The 23,735-nt window shown below is 34.6% G+C and overlaps 1 protein-coding gene across 2 annotated transcripts in view; it reads right to left on the bottom strand.

The window, feature by feature from the left end:
• The window catches only part of RICTOR (RPTOR independent companion of MTOR complex 2), a 72,571-nt gene that overhangs the window by 19,748 nt on the left and 29,088 nt on the right, over positions 1-23,735 (bottom strand). For both annotated transcript variants that reach the window (XM_064735153.1, XM_064735152.1), the window contains exons 6-25: positions 23,120-23,183; positions 19,189-19,315; positions 18,163-18,332; positions 17,848-17,915; positions 16,713-16,780; positions 15,437-15,519; positions 14,695-14,782; positions 13,765-13,855; positions 13,556-13,622; positions 13,385-13,465; positions 11,973-12,073; positions 10,335-10,497; positions 9,842-9,943; positions 7,420-7,466; positions 4,498-4,633; positions 3,742-3,941; positions 2,647-2,773; positions 1,300-1,464; positions 783-859; positions 589-667 (exon numbers count right to left, since the gene is read on the bottom strand). In XM_064735153.1, the coding sequence (XP_064591223.1) occupies positions 589-667; positions 783-859; positions 1,300-1,464; positions 2,647-2,773; positions 3,742-3,941; positions 4,498-4,633; positions 7,420-7,466; positions 9,842-9,943; positions 10,335-10,497; positions 11,973-12,073; positions 13,385-13,465; positions 13,556-13,622; positions 13,765-13,855; positions 14,695-14,782; positions 15,437-15,519; positions 16,713-16,780; positions 17,848-17,915; positions 18,163-18,332; positions 19,189-19,315; positions 23,120-23,183 (2,104 nt within the window). The remainder of the gene's footprint in view (positions 1-588; positions 668-782; positions 860-1,299; positions 1,465-2,646; positions 2,774-3,741; positions 3,942-4,497; positions 4,634-7,419; positions 7,467-9,841; positions 9,944-10,334; positions 10,498-11,972; positions 12,074-13,384; positions 13,466-13,555; positions 13,623-13,764; positions 13,856-14,694; positions 14,783-15,436; positions 15,520-16,712; positions 16,781-17,847; positions 17,916-18,162; positions 18,333-19,188; positions 19,316-23,119; positions 23,184-23,735) is intronic.

A 23,735-nucleotide genomic window follows, 5' to 3' on the forward strand; every position in this document is an offset into this window, starting at 1 on the left:
ATAGATCATCATGAATTTCAGTACTCCTTGAGAAGTGACACTTAAGCCACTAAAAAAGTTGCCAACAGGAACGAGACCAATGTCTTATAATCAATTACAAAACCAAAATAACATATGAAGAGTTGAATTCAAGTTATGACAATAATTAATTTTTCTTAATGGTCTTGTGTTCCTCTTCACTTCCTAACAGCATCAGCCAATTCTGTCTTCATGACCTCTAGGTTTAACTTTAATTTCCAGAGGTAACAGGTATCTTGAAAAGCAGCATTACTTTGCATACTTCTCTAGATAATGACCTTCCACAACAACCTATTTTAGAAGGTCACTACACTCCTGAAAAATTTGCTGAAATATCAAAATTTTATAAAGGTCTTGGTAAATCAAAATCACATATGTACATAGAAGCTATGGAAATCTAAGTCTCTGTCAACCTTTACCAGCAAAAACTCTGTATCACTGATGCAACGAATGTATTTGCACAAGCTTTACAAGTACATTCAAATGCAATAATTTTTAAGAATCTCTGTTCTAAATCTGCATATTTACACCATTCCTCCTAATATCCAGCAAACATTTTCTTCTTAGTACCTTTTGCCACTTTTCCATCTGTTTTGTTACGTAACCTCTTTCATTTAGATAAGAAAACCCCTTTGGGATGGACAGAAATCTAAAAAAAAAAAAAAAAAAAAAAAAATCAGACAGTTAACATTGTAATTTAAACAACTCCCAGAATCTGAATTTGTTTTCACAATGTGAAGTTGAACAGCACATTCAACATTTACCTTAGGAGTAGAAGCAAACCCTTGTCTCCAAGATGAGAAAGGGCTGGTTTCATTTGGATAAGGGCATGAAGATTGGCCTAAAATAATTAAGAACACAAAGAGTATTTGAGCACTATTATAATTCTGAAAATGACCTGCAATAATTACAACACTCTGCCTGCAATGAAACAGCAAGTTTTTCACAAGTGTCAAATGCTAACTTAATCCTAGTATGATCAATTTTAGATATCTTCTGTCATTAAATATAAATTACTTCACAAGAAGCATAATGAATAAAGTAAGTTGCAATTCATATTTATATACAGGCATAATCCAGAAGTCTATGTCTTCTTGTAAGTAATATTGCAGTAGTTTCATCCAAGGGGTCTTATAAACTATTTTAAGTCCATCAATGACAATTCAAAAAGGAAACCATCAGTACCTTCTTGCCTATTTGTACTTTGCTACCAGAAAGGGGGTGGGGAAGAGCTTAAGAGCAGCATACCAAAAAGAGGTTAAAAAAAAAAGGGATGCTCACCTTGTCTTCACACGCCTCATCTAGAATATCAAGTGCCTCAGAAGAAATAGTTTTATTTTTATCATGTAACTGGGTCACCAGTAACTCAATCCCCCAGTTGCTGAAGAACTCTACATTAGCTCTCAGCAACACTCGTAAGTGTTTTGTGGCGTACAACCTGCAGCTCTGTAAAGTAAGGAAAATGTTTTCTTGAATGGAAGAAAAATAACTAACACAGTTCATGATCTATAACTCCTAAAAATACTTTTCAATTATGGCATTTTGCAGCAAGCAACTGTGATGCACACCTTATCTATTAAAATTACAGTTTTTTAGAGAGCTATTTATATTTCAGCAAATGGGAAAACTGAATCTAAGATCACAAGTAAATTGGTCATAATAAATGTCCAATCCTACATATTTTATTATTGTATTATTATGTCTTTTGAAGAGAACTTAGAAGCAAGTAAAAAAATATAGTAGTAGGGAGCTTTGTCTTTCAATTAGTCATTCCTTCAACCTCAAGTATCTTCATTACTTTCAGATTCCACTCTTTATCCATAAGAATCATCACATTTTGACAGTGTCAGAGAAATATTCTCAATGTATGTCCTCCTCTTCCAAAATACAGTGAGGCATTTAAAGCGAGTACCTACATTCTCCTCTCTTTTATCTAGTCTGGAAAATATTCTGTCCGCTCAGAGAACAGAAACAACTTCATTTGAAGTAATGAGCATTCTTTCCTAGTTGCATTTCAAATTCTTGCCATCTATCTCCCTGACATCAGCGACTGCTTGTCTAACAACGTTACCTTGAAAGTCAAGAGTTTCCTCTCCCAAATCCATGTAATTATATTTTTTATCCTTATCCACCTTCTTTGATTCAGAAGAACACATCCCAATGCCTATTTTTGAACCAAACTCTTATTCCAGCAGCTATAGCATCTACTTCGTTCCAATACAGAGTAACCTCAATCATTATCAGAACAGTGCCTACTAGAAGGCTAACCTGCTTAGTACTGCTAGAAATACAGATTTCTGATTGTGATATCAATGTCTTCACAATTTAAGATGCCACTGACCCAAACAACCACACTGCACTTAGTTATACATATCAAGACTTTAGACCCCAGCTGATGTGAGAGAAGGTTCTATTTTAAGGACTTAATTTCTTGAGCAAAAATACAATACAGGATACGATGTTCACAACACATTTAAAAGCTACATTTGTAGGATGTTCATTTCTCTGAATACAAAATTAAGAAACCTTTTCATATATAACAGCTTAAAAATAAAGTCATACACCTTGAATAATAAAATAAATGTGTAGAGGGCAGTAACAAAGGACTATAAGTTGAGCTGGACTTACATCAGTAGCTGCTGTCAAGATTTTAGAAAGGATGACTCTTGCCAATCCATCTCTGCTATAATCCAGACTAGAAACAGTCAGTTTTAACAAGTGATCTTGGTTCTTCAAAGAACAAAGATTAAGAAGACTGGAGACATGCAAGGGGAGGAGTAAGAAAATAAAATTAGCATTTGAATCCACTTGAACCATCAATAATTTGAACTTAAGTACTTTGAATTATACTTTTATTAGTGTAAATGTGATATACAAAGTATGTTCTTGTATGAAACTGGGTAAATTGTTATAACTATGAAGTCAAATAGGGATGAAATAATGCACTGAATTGCAAGGGGAAAACCTCAAACCAACATCTTTAAAAATTGCCCTGTAAAATTTTTGTCAGCGTAATTAGTGATTATCAGTATAAAAACAAATGCTCAGGAAGCTCTGTGAACAATTCTTCATTTTAAAACATTGCGTATAAAGCTTGCCACTAAGCTAGTCTTATTAATCATCTAGATTTTATTGTGTATTACGTTTTCTAAAGCCAGTGAAAAGCCTGCTTTCTAAAAATCAACAAAATCAACAATAAAAGATAAAAAGGAGTACATGAAAACACTTGCATTTTAACTTCAAGTTTATTATATGTTGACAAACTAGTACTAGTCACCAGCCAATTTAAGGAACCTAAGTTTGTCTGTACCTCAACAAAATTTTGAGCTGCAAAACTGCACTCAAATATGCAGGAGTGAAGTTTTAAGTGCAACATACATCAGCATTTCACAAACAGTATGGTACCTTCCATTTTATTATGGTTTGTGTGTTTTTAGTTTTGTTAATTTTTCTATTTCCCCACACTGTGTCTTTCAGTACCCTACAATCATTCCTCATACTCATATCTGTCACACAGGTGTGGACAGGAAAAAGTAAACTATCACCTCTGTCTGCTTAGTAATGACAGATTAGAAGACTTCAGAAAAAAAATGGGGATCTCTATTTGTAACTTCACCAAAATAACCTTAGCTTTCAGCTTTCCAGATGGTAGCCCTCACACAGTTTAGAATTTGCATAGCTAATACACAGCAAGTACAACTCAAACCAAATAAAAGTACTCACCACTGAAAAACATTACATTTTTCAAGCATTTTCACTCCATGAGGGTGACAAGATAAAGTACCAAAAAACAGGAAGTAGTGCTGGCTAAGGGTATTTAGTAACCCGTTATTCTGAAGACTACGTTCAGGCTTCATGCCTGATGAAGAGTTGAGCCAAAGTACAATATCTTTAACCAATTCCTCCAGGTAACCTTGTCCATCCTAGCAAAATAAAGAGGAATAGCATCTGTTAGTAATAGAAATGTGTTTGTTCATTACTGAAACTCATTACTTTAAATTTCTTAAAATGTACAAACACAATACAGACACAAAAACAGAAATGCAGGCTGGAAAACAATTCAGACTAAAGAATAAGTTTCAAGCCAAATAAAAGGAGCTAAGCATAGAGATATCTTAGGATTAATTCTCTCTTTCCTGGAAAAGGGCAAAGTATTATTCAGTGACATTTTCCTCTGACCTGAGGCATAAAAGTTTTTAGCACAAAAGAAGGAGTTTAAAAAGGAAGGTTATACACACCATGAATAATAAAAAAAATCCTTCAAACTCTAAGTTGTATTTAACAAAGCTGTATTTAATAAAACTTCTACATAAACATGGTCATATTTCTCAATATTTCACACTGTATTTCTTAATTACACTGATGATTTTAGATTCAACACACAAAATCTCAGATGTCTTTACCAAAAACTAAGGTTGCAGGTGGCATGCAACAAGACTACTCATGCTACTTCTAGTCTTACAGCTGAAAAAATCTTACCTCCTCTGATTCAAGAAGAAATTCAGTAAATTGACAACCCACAACAGTGAGCTGCTTCGCCTTGGCATAGTCCAGATCCAGGTTAGCATAGAGTTTACTGCTAGGCTTGTAAAAATACAGCAATCTCCTTACAAACCTATAGAAAGTAAAACAGAATTGGCTATTTTTCAGTATGACAAGGAGACAGTCTCACAATACAAAATGATGCTAGAAAAAACAGGTTGTACTTGGTTTCTTGGCAATAAGTCTTAAAAATTTATCAAAAGAGTAGCAACTAACAGTAGTGATTCTAACCAGACACAGTTTCAGAGATGCTGCCCTCCTGTGCATTACAAGGGGTTTTCTACACCATGGCCTACTATAAGCAAAGGAACTTAAAATCTATATGCTCTCAGAAGCTGTATCTTCCTTCTCATTCTCATAATTTATTCTGCTGTAATTTATCCTGTGTCAAGTTTCAAAGACAGTATTAGCTAGACTAACAAACAGCTTAAAAAAGAAACTTGTGACCTGAGCTTTCTTCAGCTATTACAGTTACTGCTACTGGATCTGTAAAACACATTTTCATGTTCTGAGAGGAAAAAACCTCATTTATTCAGCAACACTATTTCCAGACACCTGACTTAACCATTTCTGAAGCATAACATGCTGCTAACACACTCTCAGACTTTTAAAAATACAGCAAGCAATGTAGCTTGAGTTTGGCATCACAGGAATAAGTCGCCAGCAAAGATCCTTCTCTCACAAACTCTTCAAAATATAAATTTGTGCTTTAAAATAACACAAAATGTTCCATCAGAAGGCAGACATGTCAGATATTAAAAAACTTACTTACAGAACTGTACTCATATTTGAAAAAGCCAGAGTAAGCCACTATGCCTAACTCCAAACACAGGACCAATTACAAAGGAAATCAGCATTTTAATTAGGTTTTGTGAAATAAAATGTATTTTATCCTGGGTTACTAGCAATAAATATATATTGACACACAAATTTATACACATATGTATCTATGTGTATATTTAAGCGAGTATGTGTGCTCATCAACATGGATGCATTCAGTTTTGGTGCCCCTGGGCCCCTCACTACTGCAAGGACATTGAGGTGCTGGAACAAGTCCAGAGAAGGACAAAAGAACTGGGGCAGGGTCTGGAGCACAAGTCCTGTGAGGAGCAGCTGAGGGAGCTGGGGCTGTTTAGCCTGGAGAAAAGGAGGCTCAGGGGAGACCTTGGTGCTCTTTACAACTCCATGACAGGAGGCTGTACCCAGGCAGACGTGGTCTCTCCTCCTAGGTGACAAGTGACAGAAAGAGAGAAAAAGGCCTTTGGTTGCCCCAAAGAAGTTTTGATTGGATATTAGGAAAACTTTCTGGACTAAATGAGAGGTCAGGTATTTGAACTGGCCAGGGAATTGTCGGGGTCACCATTTCCAGACGGATTTAAAGGACACATAGACATGGCACTTAGAACCTTTAGCGGTGACTTTAGCACTTGGACTCAATGATCTTTGAGGTCTTTTCCATGACTCTGTGATCCTGTATGTATACATACACAGCATGAAATGTATCTCTCTGAATTGAAGGAATCCTTAAAAAAATTACTGGAATTTCATTTTTACAACATTTTTACATCACAACAACACTAACATTAAAAAACATCAATTTATAGAAGAAGAAATAAATGTAATTTACACTTGGAAAACAAAGCGGCAGATTGTTTTTTATCATCAGCAGCGAAACAAAAGAGATTTGGGGCTTAGTTACTTATAATTAAACAGGAGAAACAGCATTTTAAAGCCATTAAGCTCCCAATTCTGCAGAAATGATCAATGAACTATAGAAGCTTTACACCAATTCAATTCTAGATTTTCCTAATTTATATGGAGTTAAATCACTGAGGCATTGAACCATGCTTGAGCAATTCTGCAGCACAAAACATGGAACAGGAACACTGTCCCACATAGAGAGGTTGAGGAGTGTGTGCTGGTGTCATAGTCAGAACTGCAAACACTGCTTTAGAGAACCAATGTTATAAACTACCATATTTGGAAAATAATCCTTTACCCTGAAGTACAGACTGGCAATTAACATTTCAGGAAAACCCAGAAAAAATGCAAATGTAAAATTAAATCATGATTATGATAACAATGGGGCTACTGTTTATGCTCTAAATATATAATAAAAGTAGCCCAATTACTTTTTGGTAAAAACTTAAAGCAGAGCCACAGAGCCTTTCAGCATATATTCCATCTTTTGGGTTTTCCCCCAGTTCAGGAAGTAGCTTTTCATGCCCACAAGTACTGACCTATTCTTCAAAATAATATAATCTATTTCTGAAACATATGCTAAAAGGCACATCCAAGAACTAATTAGTAACACTATGACCACACAGGCACAGAAGTAATAAACATGTCTTACTGACAACAAACATGAAAGGAACCAGAGCTGTACCGGAGGCTTTTTGTTTGTTTGGTATTTTTTTTTTCCAAATCACACATGCTTCTCCTGCTATTAACAGCAACTAGAAATAATTTCCTCTTGGATATTGATGAAAGCTGCAGTTAAAAACCCGTACAACTATGGATTTGACTCTGTAAAATTTTTCCAAGCTCTGACATAAAACACTTCTGACTGATATATCAAGCAGTAACATTCTAAGGTTTAAAGTTAAATATAGTATTTGCACAAGTGGTATGATTCCTATGGGACTAAATATATAAAGCACCTGTGCATAGAAAAGAAGCTTAAACACCTGTTTATTTAAAGCAAATATTGCAACTTAATTATCCAAATTTACACCTTAACTTCTTATCTATAGATTAGGTTTAGAAACATGACACATCTAGGGAATATTTTACTGCAGTACTAAAGGCCGGTTTTCCAAATTTCTTTTTTCAAAGGAAGTCTACATAATTTTTACATACCTATGCAGCTGTTCATCTTTGTAGTTCCTTAGATTTATATTTGGCCACTAGAAAAAACAGCAAATATAGCATTATATGAAACTTGCACATCAGTCCTTGATTAGTCACTAAAATTCACTTATTTCTATCAGTTGTATTTACTTAATAATCAGAAAAGTTTTCTTGCACCTAATGTTATATCTTAAAAAAAACCCCATGATTTTATTGAAAAGCCCACGCTGCCTGCTTCAAGAATTGTTCAATTTTTCTCTCAAGAACGACAGGTAATATTGGCCACATACTCTACGTACAAGACCACAGTTCTAATGAAAACAAAAAAAGTATGAGAAGCTGATGAAAAATAAACAATTTTGCTTAGTTTCTTTTCTGCAAATAACAAAAAATTTGATATGCATAACAGGGAAATAATTTTTAGCTGCTGTTTTGAATATTCAACAGATTGGCTTAAAAGTAATCATTATTCTGTTACAGATCACTTAAAAATGCTGCTTATTAAAATGGTATTTAAACACCCTTGTTGATACTTTCTAAGATACATTAAGAAGGACCACATGAGAAATAATATTCTCTTTAGGATCTATTCTTCCCATTACATTTTCCTCTATTTTTACAACCATCTGTTGTCTGTATGGTTTCTAGATTACTTTTTGCTGCTACTAGTGAGTATCTTCTTGTCAGGAATGGCAAAAAAGTGAATCAAACATTCTTCTTTCCTATCTATGCGACACTGTTCTACATTTCCAGTTGGTATTCCAGTATTGAGACACACACACAGCACTAGTTAATGATTAGTAAAACTGATTACACCAAGTAACAGTGCCAGATAGAGATGAGGCTGACACTTTTGCTGCTCTTTCAGCAGCTTAGACAGCAAGCTGAGCAAGTGAAAAAGGCAGTAAGGCACCACCTGAACTGCACACAATGAGGTGGTTAGAGAGCTGATGTTCCACAGACACAAGGCTGCAACAGACAAGGGGGAGGTGAGCAGCCAAATGAGGTAACAAATTTCAGACACTGGAATCTGGATCCTGCTCATTAGGGGACTAAAGACAACCGCTCTGGTAACATTATCTCAGTTTATGCTGGTGTTACACAGGAACAGAAATGGTTAGAAGTAAGCCAGAAAACACACACACTTCTCATTCAGAAAGGAGACCCCAGTTTTCAGACATTAGGAGCTTTTTGACATGACACTAGAAAATACATTGCTGGGGAGGTCTGAGATGGCAGGCAAACTCGCTGATTGACATAAATTTCAGTTTAAAATAGACCCAAAACACAGAGGTCAACTACATAAAGCTTCCACTGCTAAAGTACTACACATACTAACAGTGAGATTCTGAAAAAACAGTTTTCTGGTAATATCTTTAATAGGGAATCAAAGATAAAAGTATCTATGACTAATAATAATTATATAGTAACCCAGTAAATGGTATAATGGCAGTAAAAAAGTCTTTAAACAGTGAAATCTGGTGGAGCAAAGCTACTGTCATATACATATTCAGGTCTTTATACCAGACAGATTCTTGCTCTTTCAACTTTATCGGTCCCTGAAAAAAAGGCACAGAAATATTTAGTTTCTTTTCTTTTTCTCAAAAAAACAACATAGTCTTGATTATGACTGTCACCATTAAGCCTTTTTTGTACTTTCACCATCTTTGTTACAACACAGCAAAGAAGACAGTAAGAGAATGCTATTCAGCTCAAGGATGGTTTTGATGCACAGAATGACATTTTGGAATAATTTTGGTTTGAAATATTAAGTATTTAAAAAGTTTTCTTAGTCAAGTAAAGTATATTTTCCGCTTACAAAAAGAGGTAGTATCTTAAAATCTGTGCATTAAATATATTTAAGATATATAAATATATTTAAAACAATGCCCATCACCCCATTAGTTACTTCCTTTATATTGTAAAAAGAAATTAATTCTGTAATTAAATCAATGCTATAGAAGTATTTGCATTAGTTCAAAACATTTAATGAAGTTTTCATACATGGTTCAGTCTAAGCATCTGAAATTTGATCTAGAACCCATCTCTTAATAAAACCTTCAGCTCACATTAATTTAAAAAAATCTGCTATGAATCTAAACATAGCTGTACCCCTCTGCAGTCTGAAGTATTAGCAGCTTTAAAGACAATATATCTAATTCTATAAAGTTGAATTCTATACAAATAAAGACATAAAACATTTAATACATGCTTCTTAGGAAACTGTGAATTTAACTATCATGATTTTTTAATGTAGTTTAAGGGTTGTATATAAAGAGACGACAGCAGCACTGACTAAACCCAGGAGATTCTAATTTCCTGAAATAAAACAAATTATTAGATGTATTCTGGAATGAATATTAGAAAGCCAAAGCTCAGAAGTGAAAAAGACTTTTTCTCCAACATATTATCATGGCCTTTGTAAGCTCACCTTCAGTATGGTCCCTATTAAATTCCAATTCCAGTCGAGGTTCTCTTTGTGATTGAGAACTTGGCTGTCTCGAAGATTCATGATGAGCGCTTCTTCAGTATCCTGGAATACAGACATGAAACAACAGGTTTCCCTGCATCATCTTTTTCAGTCTTGCCACATGAACTACCCACTGCTCATCTAAAAACCATTGAAGTGCTGTGTTTCACAGTAAATTTTATGGTTATAGTACTGCATTAACGATCTAAAAGTACTGCATTAAGGATCACAACTGGTTGCAAAAATCATTAAAAGTTACTGGAATTTCATTCCTTAATTTAAAGAAATGCAATTTAGTATCCACAAATGTCCACAAGACAAATGAGATTAAAAAAATACTACACAGAATCACACAAATTATTCTGAATTACATTGAGTAAAGCTTGAGGGGTAAGATACAAGTCTCCACAACAGAGGGTCAAATTCAGGTTTGAAAAATGAATTATTGCAATACCTTTAAAATAAAGATGTCTTTCTGCACACGGTACTGATCCCTTTTCTGGTGTGTTGAGATGGCTTTCTGAATAATATGATCTAAGTGAAGGCTGTAAGGTTTAGGGCCTCTTTTCTTCATCTCATGAAAACGTTTTAAGCAATTGAGTGCTGCACTTGCCCGCCTGTTGGAAAAAAGAAATACTATAATTAGTATTTGGCAATTGTTATCAGACTAAAGAGGGCCACCACCTTCTGAGTAAACAGTTCAAGAAAGAGCTGACCAACAATTCTGAAACAAAGAAAATTATTTTCTTGAGACATATTTTTATACAACCACAAGACTCAGTCTCATATCAAAATTATACAGAAAAATATCTTTTGGAGTTTCTAGCACTGAAGTATTATCCTTACTGATAACTTTTCTTCTGCTCTGCAATTATTGGTGTCCATTACACCTCATAGAGGATACTGAAATGCTTAAAGTTGATTTCCATTGTGAGATATCACAGTAGATCAACATTCTGCAGCGAAGTTAGTAGTTGAGAGCGCTTGCTTCAACTTAGAGTAACAAAGTGTCTCTCATCCACTCTCATCCTGATCCCGCCTCTCTGCAAGGGTCGCAGGACTATCAAGAGTACACTCCCTGCTCTTATATCTAAACAGTTCAGCAACAGCATGTTTCTGCTTTTTGGGAAAAGATAGGGAGTAACTTCAATGACACTGACAAGGGTAAAACCAGTTAACTACAAAAGAATGGTAGCAGAAAAAACCCCACCTACTGAACAAATCAAAATAAGGAAGTCTTAAAAAGAGCAGTCAAGCCAATCTATCTTCCCCATAAACAAAAATTGTCATAGTGTAGTGTAGGAAAGCGCTTTTATTTTATTTTCAAACAAATACCTTTGGATTTGGTCACTTATTTAAATTTAGTCTGTAACAAAAAGATTACAATTTTTCAGACTATAAAAGTGTAGAGTGCTGACCCATGACAAAATCCTCAAACAAAAAATACTACTTCTAAAAAAACACTTTCTTTCAACAGAAATGGGAATTCTTACTACTCTATCAGGTGTGTCCAGAAATACCAACAAGGACAACAATTCAGGTAATGCATAAGCATCTGTCTTCTGCCCTTTGTCCTTTTTTTCACCCCACCACTTGGGCCATGTGAAATATCCTCTCCTGAAACTCCAGATTTGCCTTTTTTGAAAAACGAATGCTGTCATTGCATAGCAAAGTTTTCCACTGACATATAAGAAACCTTGAAAACTAAAAACAGAAGAGCACTACACTTTTAGGAAGTACGCTACAAGCACTATTTATCATTTCACACTAGCAGTTTAGAAAAATCCTGTAATTTATCACTGACAACACAATGAAAGAAAGAACATTATATTATGTATCAGAATACTGATCTGACAAGAGAAATCAGAAATGGTAAGAATCCTTAACAAATACATTTTTACAAGTGAAAGAAACCTCAATACACTCATTTTATCTTCTACAAAGAAACCCAACTAAGAACACAAAGTTGAAGAAATACGTATTAAAGACGTGTGAATTTATAATTATTTGACTTCTTCCATTACGAAGTTTCAGAGAAGATAGCATTTTGTGACAGAACTTTATGCTTTCAAATGTAACATATAATTCTTACTGTCTTTTCTCTTTCATGATGTCAAAGGATGCTGCCATATTCATCAGTGTTGGTAAGCAGTGCAAGTGATGGCTATGAGAATGAGGAAGAATTGTGTTTGCCTATAAAAAAATCCAACAAAAGACCAGTTAAAATAACTTATTATAACGATTTCATCCATCTTTTTAGGATCAACATTTCAAGACTCTACCACTTTTCACAAGATTTTCACAAATTTATGACAACAAAATTACATTTTGCTTAATGTCAGAACAGAACTATCCACATGATTTTGAATTTGTGATCTAACAAATCAACCTGAATTACACTAGCAAGTAACTTGAAACCATTTCAGAGTTTTATAATATATATTGTTTCCACTGGAGTTTAAGTTGCAATATGCAAAAACTTCCAAAGCAGGAGCTTATGTCATGTATATAAAAGTACTAAAAAACCCTAAAATCAGAAATACAATTAAAGCTGATGATTTCTACTAAAGCATTACAGCACAAAACCCCCTGATTTATTAACATTCTAAGTTACTGGACATTTAAGTGCTTTTAATAAACATCTAGTTCTACAAATATTTTTAGAAACTAAAGAACGTGAAGATAAAGAGATTACTTACATTTCCAAACACTAAATAAACAGGTAAGTATTTTTTCCAGTTTTTGAGAAACAGTAGCCATATCTGATTAACAGATCATCCTTCAGAAAATCAAAAAATACCTGTGCTTTATAGCATATTCCAGTGTGAGTTAACAATCACGCCCATTCAAAAGTACTCAGGGAACCAGAAAAATAGGATATAATATTATAAAAAATGTAGCACTGGAGTATTTATGAAAACAGTATCATCATCTCAGTACAAGATTAGTTTCAGAGAGAGAAGATACTGTAAGAGCTGTCTTAGGTCCACAGAAGTGGAATGAAGCTGAAGTTTCCCTGCAGCACGAGGGAACCAAGATGGAGTTGCCTGAATGAGTAACATAAAGTACCAAAAGCACATCAAGCTGAGTATGAATAAATTTTCATCTGTCTCCCCTGTGAGGCAGAAAGCTAAACACACTTGGTCAGAGGCCTATTGACCATCATTCTAAGAAAAGCAAAAATTAGCAATGGTCCTTTTCCCAAACACAGTTACTGATGGGAGTGTTCGGAGGGTTCCAGCTTAAAAATACAACTGCTGCTACGGCAAGAAAGTGAGAGTCAGACCTACGGACAGCCTTGGAGCAGAGCCCCTAGCAGTTTACATACTTTCCAAATAGTCTTCCTACTGAATTACACTGGCTTTAATCCATGAAGTGCCAGAAGATATAATGTGAAATTAATCCACTATTCAGATGAAAACTACATGTTTCAAGCTTGGAATACAAATTAATGCTATAATAGCAAGTATCTATTTACAAGTAGTTACATAGAATGGTATTTACCATGTGCAGAAGTTCTCCCAAGAGGATAGTTGCTCTGACAGATACATGGTCATCGCTACTTGTGATCACTTCAACCAGACCCTTCAGAAAGCAAAAAAACATTACAACATTTAAGGTATAACAAGCAATAGATGTAGCAAGCATCTATTAAAACTGAAAGTCATTAGTTACCTCCAGAAGTCCATTGGTAATAAAAGCAGAAAGCACTAAAGCCAAGTAATTATCCATGAGATCAGGCCTAAAGAGAAAAAAAGTAGGAAAACAGTTTAGAAAGTACATTTCTTATTGTTCCTGCAAGAAAACAAGAAACGTTTTGTCCACACTGCCACAAAACAAAAGAAGAGGAATGGCTTAGACTGAGTTAGTCATTAAATCCTCACCTTGACCTGGCTCGATGGGGTAAAACAGTTTTAGCTTCAGCAGCTACAAAGCCATCAGAAAGCCTCCAGCAGTCTTGAAACCTGCCTGGATCTAGAACAAGAAAATATGGACAATGGTAATTATAAACTTGGCTTTTACAGTATTATTACAATGGCAGTCTGCATGTAAATAATAACCCTTGCCTGCAAATATTATTTCAGGTGGTTTCAAATTAAAGAAAATTTTGTCAGAGATGGGATCTCTAACAAGTCATCTCGTCCACAGTCCTGAACAAAGCAAGGGTACCTCGAAAGCTAGGACAAAGATTATATCTAAGTGTCAACAAAAACAGTGATATTTCCAATTCATAAACATATTAAACAAGTTTAAGAGAAAATACCATTAGCATCTAAAATGTTACAAGGTACATCCATATATAGGAGTAGAAAGTTTGCAACAAATTTATTTACTTATAAATTTAAAAAAGCAGAGACTTCTCTTGGGTTTACAAAAGAGTAATTCTAAAGGTAAAATACTAACTTGGTTAAATTCAAAGACACGAAAAAGCATGAACTTGCCCTCAAAAAAGCAGCAGTCTAAGGACAATGGAGATAACTAACAGATGGACAATATACAGAAAAGACTGACTAACAACTTGTCTGTAGTATTCACTAACACATCCACAATTATGAATATTCCTAACAGTTCAAAGAAGTCTAATCTGTAGTGCTGACCTTACAGTCTTTGCATTAATGTCTAACTATGCTGATCTTTCATCAAACTTATAACACTTAACAGGTGATAAAGAATTTCAGACAGGACTTCAGAGCACCCAATAAATTCAGTGATAAAACAAAGCAATTTACAGTACATAGGAGACAGCAAAGGCTTTAAATTTGTATAGGAGTTTAACACACAGAATGCTTATGTGAATTGTTTTAAATACTTACCTACACTGAGAAGTGCCTCGATAAATTCTTCTGCAATAACAGGGAGAGGAAGACGAAATATATCGTAGAGAACTTCAAGCAGACCTCGCTACCAGAGAAAACATAACACAAAAGGAATTTTACAGATTTACAAAATTGTCCCGTAAGATTTCTAGAGTGGTAACACTAGTGCATTTGTTGCAGTGTTTTTTTCACAAATGGAAATAAACTGAAGAAGAGAGAATGAGTTTTTTTTACTTTTGAATTGTCCCTTATTGGCACTATGAATGCAATAGTAGTTCAGGCTACTTGGACTGCAGATTTTTACAACAGTTACATCTGGAACCATCAACTTTTCTCTATTAAGTTTAATTTGTGAAGAAACATTTTTTTAACCTGGAATTCAACTCTGATTATTATGCTTATAACTTGTGACTGCAGCTACTGTAAACGTGCTTTTGATTTGTGACCAGAGTAAAAAGTTATTTATGAATTTTTCTCTCCTTCATTTTGTCACATATACATAGTGTGCTTCCCAATTTCATAGTAATTTTATAACAGAATTACAGACTTGAACTTTGGGGATTAAATAAACTCAAGAACATAACTGGAGTTCTTGTTTCATGTTTCATAACTGGAGTCTGTATTTATTTAAACCACTTAATTGTTTAAAAGTTAAGAATAACTTAATTAAAACATTAAGTATTATTTCAGTAATATATTCCAGGAAGCATATTATCAGTACTAAATATTCACCACCTACCCGGATTTCCATATTTGGTATACAGAGCACTCCAATGAGAGACTGAATCCCAGAATTTCCAGGTTTGCACAGGCTGATAATACCTAGAAAACATTAAATGTATAACAATATTCCCTTATCAACAAAAGAAAGAACAATAGACAAATTATTAAATTAGATTTCCAGTTTGAAAATAAGTACACATGAAAAAAAAATTACTAATCACAAAACTTTGTTTCCTCATTAAAAAACTGTGCTACTTTTGTCCTTCCTACTGTGAACAGTACTCAAAAGTTACCTGTGAAAACAACATATGCATGGAAGAAATGAGAAAAAGATGAAAGTGTCTCTAATGAGCCTGAAGGTTTTCATCGTCTGAGGAGAACTGTAAGGTATTTCATTCAAAAGCTGTATCTAAGCCTAACAAATTAATTCCTTTTCCTTTAGTCTCAGGGCAATTCTAACAGCTGTTAGATCTAAGTGCCTGAGTCCAGGAAGATGCAGTAACACACCTATCAGAAACTGTTTTCTGAAAAGTTTCAAAGTCATCACATGCCTCCTCTTCAAGCATGTGAGAACATTTGAAAGATACCTAGATATTAAAATTAAGCTTAGCGATAATTGTCAGAATTTAAAAAATAACACAAATAGTGTCACAAAACAGCTTAAGTATAGCCTGGAAAAATTCCACTCAAAATTTTGGTGAATGTTTATGCTAACTGATTGAAATCTGCAAGACAGTGTCTTGGGAAAAAAAAAAGCAATCCCTGAGGCAGTACATTCATCTCACATATTGTAATATCACAGAGAAAGGATTAAGTAAAATGAAAAAAAAAAACCTTTTTTGATTTAGAAATATCTTCTACATGAAAAATTGCTATGTCCATTTCCAATTTCTCTTCAGCTACGGCAAAAGCAGGTGAAATATTTGCCAGTATCTATTAACACAGACAAAAAGACTTCATTTTCAGTGGCAGAACCATCTCAAATGCAAGTTCTTATGATATGAATATTATTTTAAATACCCTTTAACACATTAGATTTCAAGAATGACCATCAAAATGTAATTTATAAGGCATTTTACAGAGAAGGGGAAAAGCTTTGCCTTCTCAGGAGTCTAAGAAAACTATGCACTGCATCCTCCAATTTTACAGTATCAAAACACATATTAAGTACCATTGTAGGAAGGTATTGATAGAAATTAGACATATCAAATGAGACAGATCCTGTGCCATTTATAATAGAAATAAAACCACACTTCCAATCATCCAATTTCAAACAAATAAACAAATCTTACCTGCCCATGATCGAAATGCAGCCACTATTCCCATTTTACTAGCCAGGAATCGCGCTTCTCTGTCCTCTCTGCCGGTGAAACAAAAATGTCACAATGCAGGTAATAACTACAAAACAAACAGTACTACAGTATTATTATTAAAAGGTAGTTAACTGAGATAGGGGACAAAATCCAGAGTAAAAGAAGTATTTTATGCATGCATTTATGTGTACATATGTATTTACACAATGTATATACACACAGGAAAGGTTTAGAAATTTTGATTATTGTTACTTTTCCTCTTCCAGGGGAATTTCCACAGGAGGATAACATTAAAAACACCCCAAGGGGTCATATGAATCACTCTGCACCTCCACTGACACTAAGTCTACAGCAGAGATGAAAAGATTTGGACCTTATTCAGTTACCCAGACTTAAGCAGCTAATCCTGTTTCATAATTAAAAAAACTGAATAATTCAAGTTGTAAGCCACCTCAGGAGATCTCTCTTTAGTCCAAATCACCGCACAAAAAGTCACCTGTTACCAGACTAGGCCAGATTATAGAAACATAGAATGGTTTGGGTTGGAAGGCACTTTTAAAGGTCATCATAGTTCAACACCTCTGCAAGAACTCAGTAAATGCCTTTACAGTGTCCAGAGCTTTAGGAGGTATACAAGCTTCTGTAATTCAGCTTGGAATACCTGCAAAAAAACTGAAGGCTTTATCCAGCTGGGTGCTAGAAACTCAAGGCAGCAGGACCTCTCTGGACAACATATTCTAACTCTTGACCAGGCTCACATATAAAATCATCCCCACTGCCCCTAATACCAAGTTGAAATCTTTTTTGCTTCAATTTCTCTCTGTTGCTTCCTGTCCTCCCACCTTACACCACCATGAAGGGCCCTGCCTATATCATCTTGAAAGCATTTTCATAGGTAGTAAAAAGGCTGCCATTCAGCAGAGGGCGTGCCTCAACTTCTCCTCTCTAGGCTAAACAAACCATTTTAAATCTTAAATTCTTAACTGTATTTTAGAAAACTGCACTCTGGCCTACAAAATTCAACTTCTAGAAATTTGGTATTTGGAAGGAAGTACAGCTCAATTAAAATGCTACGAACATAACTGATGGCAAAAGTAGCAGCACTAACACTTACTTGAGTTGTCCTTCCGCTGTGTCTGGATTATGCCTGTAGTGAAAATCTGTGTAAGGGGCTAAAATTCGCTAAACAAAAGAAAGACACGCATTATTTTCACATGAAAATACAGTTAAATTACTAGTGCCCTTTCCTCAGTCCCACTCCAAACTGTTCTATTATTTCTGCTTTGTAAGTCTCAGGCTTTTATCCTAAAACATTTTATCTTTTAGACACTGTGCACTAAAACACAGAAAATCTGAGACAAAAGTAAAACATTTTAATGAGTAATAAAGTGTTTAATTTCTGTCACTAAACAAATAAAACTGCACTCACCTCTAATTCGACATCTGCTCGCACATACTGTCGGGTCTTTGGATGATTAATGAGGTGCAAAACTGTAGTTATCAGAGCCTCATTTATTCGGCTTAGCTGACAGTCAATCACATTTTTCAAGATGGTACTTAAACCACCCCGAAGAGCCACCACCTCAGGATTCTGAAGAGCTAGATAAAGGAAAACAGGTAATTTTGGCCAATGAACTAAGATAAAACATTTCATGGTACATGACAAACTCGTAATTTCTAGTATGAGTATCTTATTTATGCTGAACACTGCTAAGGCATATGTAGAGCTTTTTATGGAACCAGCTGACACTGGTAATGAATGGTGATTTTGGATTCATTTATCATACACAAAAAAAAAGGTCACTCAGTCTCCAACTGGGCCATTTCCCAGCTTAACTCCCAATCAAGTTTCCATATAGCAGTTTCTGGATTTTCCCATGAAGAGTTTTCACGTTACACTGAACCAACATAGATAAAATATTTATACTGAAATAAGAGTAACAGTTTGTTTATTTCTTTAAAACAGAAACTTTAATCCTGTAAAATTACTGAATTATTTCCCACTGATTGATTTCGAAAACCTTTAAAAATTAGCAGCCAAATGAAAGTTTAGGGAGTTAGTACTAACCACTGTCCTGACTACTACAGTACCCATCTCAAAATTTTTTTAAAATGAGGATATTTTGTAGTTTGCTGAACTCTTCTAAATTTGTAAGCATCTTGTGTATGGAAATCTCCCTATTTCAAATCCATTACTTTAAGAAACTCCAGTTGCAGTAGAGAAATGTTTTTAAGGCAAACCAAAACTGTCAAGTCTTGAAGGAAAAGATGAAAATCTAAAACCTTTGCCTATGATACATAAATAGCTTTTAAGTAATTTTGGTTTATATCACACAAATAACTAAAATCCGTGAAACTGTTGATAGGAACACTTAACATCTAATTCCTTATTAAACAAGTACTGTGAATGACAACCATGTCAAAACTGAACACTAATTAAGAAAATTTATCTTACCTAGTTCACAGATAATGGCTATACATGCTCGAACCATTCTGTCTCTTTCTTGAAGACCATCATTTCCAACTGCTATCAAAGAATTAGTAATAGAACTGGGGAACAATGAAGCGTTCACAGTGATCATCTGCCAAACAGGAAAGAAAAAGCCTTGTGGTTTCTTTACATTTCTCTAAATACTCTTACATATTCACCAGTATTCTATTACCTTCATACAGCTAGACAGACCAGTCTGCCTATTACTTGGTTGTATCTGGTGAATCTTCACAACTATTTATTTTGCTCTTGAAATTTTTTCAATTTCAATTTGTTTGTCAATTTACCATTCTCTTTGTGTTTCAGCTTTTTACTTTTATATTTTATCTTAATCCGAAAGAATTAAAAGATGTTTTTTGCAGTGAGAATTAGGACTACCTTCATCATAGGATTTTTTTTTTCCCCCAGAAATATCTTGACAACATTATCCAATATGTCCAGTATGCCAAAATATTGACAACATTATCCAGTGACACAGAGTCAACTACAAACTCATCGACTATTAGGGACATTCTGCACTACAGAAAGCCTCAGCTGTTAGTTTGAGATATTCAGAATTCACACCAGATTAAGGAGCAAGATGTATTAAAGCTAAAGAAAACCATTCCTGAACAACCAATACACCAACTCTTCACTGTCCCCCAAGTGAGCCTTTGACTACAAAGGCTGAGCAATCGTTCACATTTTTTCAATTTGTGAAAACTGAAAAATATCCTGCTGGAACAAGAAGATCACTAAACTGATGTATTACTAAGGAGGAAGCAGGTTTTTGTGTGGTTGCCTACAAAGGGAACAGTGCAATGTTTTATAGCCCACTCAGCCATGTCATCTTTTTTTTTCTACTAATAAATAAAAATGAGACATAAAAAAATACTCAATATCCATCAAGCACCTAAAAAATTAAGACTAGTTTCCAATGCTTTTGCTTATCATCTTTTTTATTTTCAACAAAACCAGGCTTATCTTCATAATTCTTCCAAAAATATTTTGTCCTATATCCACTTCACATCTCCCTTTGCAGTGTTGTAGGTATCTGTGCAAAGATGATTAGTTTTTTACCTTTTTTTGCAGAGATGTTAAAATGAGAGGGGATCAACAATTACGAACAAAATATTGGAACAGTTTTAACAAATCTATCTTTAAATACATGTTTTTGAGAAGCTTCTTGTTATACATAATGTTAATGCCACGAAACAGGAAGTTTTAAGATGGGACTTTAAAGAGAAAACAAATTCTCTCCCACCCACACAGTCTTTCACTTTTACACTGGAAAAAAGAAAAAAGAATAAGCAACAGAATAGGTGCACCAATCCACTCTAGAAACTGCAACTTGTTTGCTACTGATATTGACATGGGACTTCCTGTGAGGACACAAGCTGCTCTGCTTCACTGTCCTCTTTGCTTTGCACACAAGAGAAGGAAAGGCTTCTTGTAATGCTCAATTCTAAACACATCAGTAAACAATTTTTCCCATTTACTTTGTATCTGTTCTGTGTATTAAAATGCAGTTCTAAAGACCAAGGACAGGTAAAGGAAAGCTTCTTATAAGCAGCAAAAATGAAATAAGTAATAGAGAGCATGAATTTGGTCTTTTAAGACTCCTTTAGGAAAGAGGAAGAAAGAACATGGCTCATATTGCATCTAACCCTGACTTCTGCTTTAAAAAGAAAACACCCAGACCATAAAATTTAAAAGAAATGTGTTACTGACTTCTATCAGATATAAAAATGCTTCCGGAAGCAACTTCATGACATCCTTTTCATGGCTGAAGATAATACTAAATTGTAATACTTTTACCCGTAAATGTAGAGGTGATTACGGTCAAAACAGGCAGTGAGCACTCAGCCTTCAAAAACTATTCGAGATCAAGTTTAAAAAGTTAATTTTTTTAAATCTACATACACCATTTAAACCTAATATTTTTAAAACAAAGTTTACAATTGCCTTTTCTAAATTCATAAAGAAGTATTACTACTTTATATTTTGTTGTTCTTCTCTATGAAAAGAAAGAAAAGAGAAGGTTTTAATTTTAATGTATGCAATTCTCACAGACATTTTTACTACCTAAGATGAGGTTAAAGAGTCAGATCTTGAAATTGAAAACAATAGTTCTGTGATACTGGAAAAGCCCAATTCAGTTTCACAGTTAATTATCTTCTGAACGAGTTTGTTAGCTTTTTTTCATTTTATGTGCCCTCTATTCTTTGCTTTTAGTCATTTATATTATATAGTCCTATTCCTAATCTTTTAGGAATCCTGGCATCAAATCACTAAATCTGATACACTGAGGGAGATGAAGACAGAAGAAGGGGAAGAGCAGGGTAACAAAAAGACAGTGTGAAAATACAGAATATGCTATTCAGGAAGCACAGTACTCCTTGTGAGAGAATTTCTTGAGTACTGACTGCTCTATGCCAATGCATGCTTAACTGCTGCGGCCTAGACAGCATATGAGAAAGCTGCTAACTTTAGTGGTAGCAGGCTGGGTGGCTTTTTGTTGGTCTGACATTATCTTTTAAGAAAACAATGTTAGAGGTAAGTAGCAAAAGATGCTAGAAAAGGCTTTCCATCAACATTTCTCAGCATCAAGGAACCACAAGCGTGGCTGCACAGCCTGTGCATTTGATGCATACACCTGGTGCACACCAATATCCTTGCACCACGACAGAAAAAAAAACCACCAAGGGTCAGCTGTATGCTTTCTTTGAAGCTTCTCTTTGACCATCATTTTTTTCAGATCAAGCAAATGAATTTGTTTCTTTTGCTGTCTCTCTCTTCTTTCATGCAAGACAGAAGTTTTTGCTCAAGCAGAAAATGCTCAAAAAAGCCCAGAAATAATGAGGACAAATTTCTGACCCAAATAAAAACCGATTATGGATGTGCTACCATCCTCCGATGAGACTACACAGAAGCTCTTCTTTCAAAGTAGATTCACAAAGCACTTTTATAATAAAAGTGCAACTTCATTAAGGACCTGTTCCTTCATACTGGGGCTTTTTTGTTTGTTTTTGTCTTGTTTGGATTTGGAGGTAAATGTCTTTAATACTTAAAACTCTCTTTTTTGGCACAATTGTTAATCAAGTACATTGCATCTCCTGTGAGACAGAAAATATATTTAGATAGATTTAAAACCCAAAGAGATTTAACATGGGCAGTACTCCTGGGGAACCATTCTTCAACTACTTCAAACTTTACTCCAGACTTCGGTAGTTTCTACAAGAATATGAGAAAAATAAAGAACAGCAAAGTCCAGCACAAAGGCAGGATATTATGTTTCCTGAAGACATTTGGTACCTCTATATGCCAATTTTTCTAGGATGAACTTGAAAATGCAGCAACCATACTTTTAAGTCTCACATCCATGGGTGCACAGTACAGTAACCATCACGGACTAAACACATTTCATTGAGTATCTGAGACAAAATCCTGTGGACAGCATCAACTGCTACCAACAAAGCATTAGGCTATAAGCATTCCTTGAATGATCACTTCAGTGACAACTGTCTCAGGTCTTGCATGGCAGAAAATCTCCCAATCTCTGACTCACAGATGCTTAAACAAACTATACAATGAAGTAGTCATAATTTCAATATTGAAACTTAATATTGTTTTTATGCTCTTGCATTCACTCTTGATAAGTGTTTCCCAAACCTCGTCCAGTAAGCATGATTTTTCTAGCACACTTGAGATTCTGAATGGTAGAACTGTAAAACTAAAACAACTCTCTTCACTACATTTTTCTTACATTTTTCTGTCTTTTAAATTATCAGCTTTATTACATGATAAAGGTAAAGCAAGGTATTAGAGACTGTGAAAAAGCACTGTTGATGGAGACAGCCAGGAGTCAGCACAATTGAGTGGCACAGCAGATACAACCATACATAGGAGATTTTACCTTTCTGACTAATCGAAGTGCTTGTGTTCTTTCTACTTCATTACTCTGCTGTATGTCAATGCACCTAAAGTAAATTAAAAAAAACACATTTTGTAACTTTCACCTTAACGGTTAACACGTCATGTTAATATTTATGCACATGAGTATAAAAGAAAAACAATTGACTTATGGTTTAAAAACTACACTTTTCAGCAAATACACTCATTATGATACATCAGTTAGGTTTGGTTTATATTTTCTCTGCTATTTTCATTACAACTAAGTCACTAAAATGTTCTCAAATATAAAATGGCAAAGCATAATGCTTCAACAACTATTTTCCAAGGCAGCTGCATCTGTCATTTGCAAATGAGACCACATGAAATATTTCTAATGTTTCACATCAACACACCTTGAGTTTTTCAGAGTTTGAAATCAGAAAACTCTTTTGCTCTGAGAAGTTGAACAGCACACTAATATTACATGTGTATATTTATAAACAGAAATGAAATTCACACATATCCATACCAGCATATTAAATAAAAAATTTAGTTACAGGAAGCACTAGAAATCCTATTATTTACATCTATTCATCATGTTGATTCTATTATCTCACTGTTGGTTTGCCCTTTGGTAT

Source organism: Zonotrichia leucophrys, chromosome Z, assembly GCF_028769735.1.
Source record: "Zonotrichia leucophrys gambelii isolate GWCS_2022_RI chromosome Z, RI_Zleu_2.0, whole genome shotgun sequence".
NCBI classification, from domain to species: Eukaryota; Metazoa; Chordata; class Aves; order Passeriformes; family Passerellidae; genus Zonotrichia; species Zonotrichia leucophrys.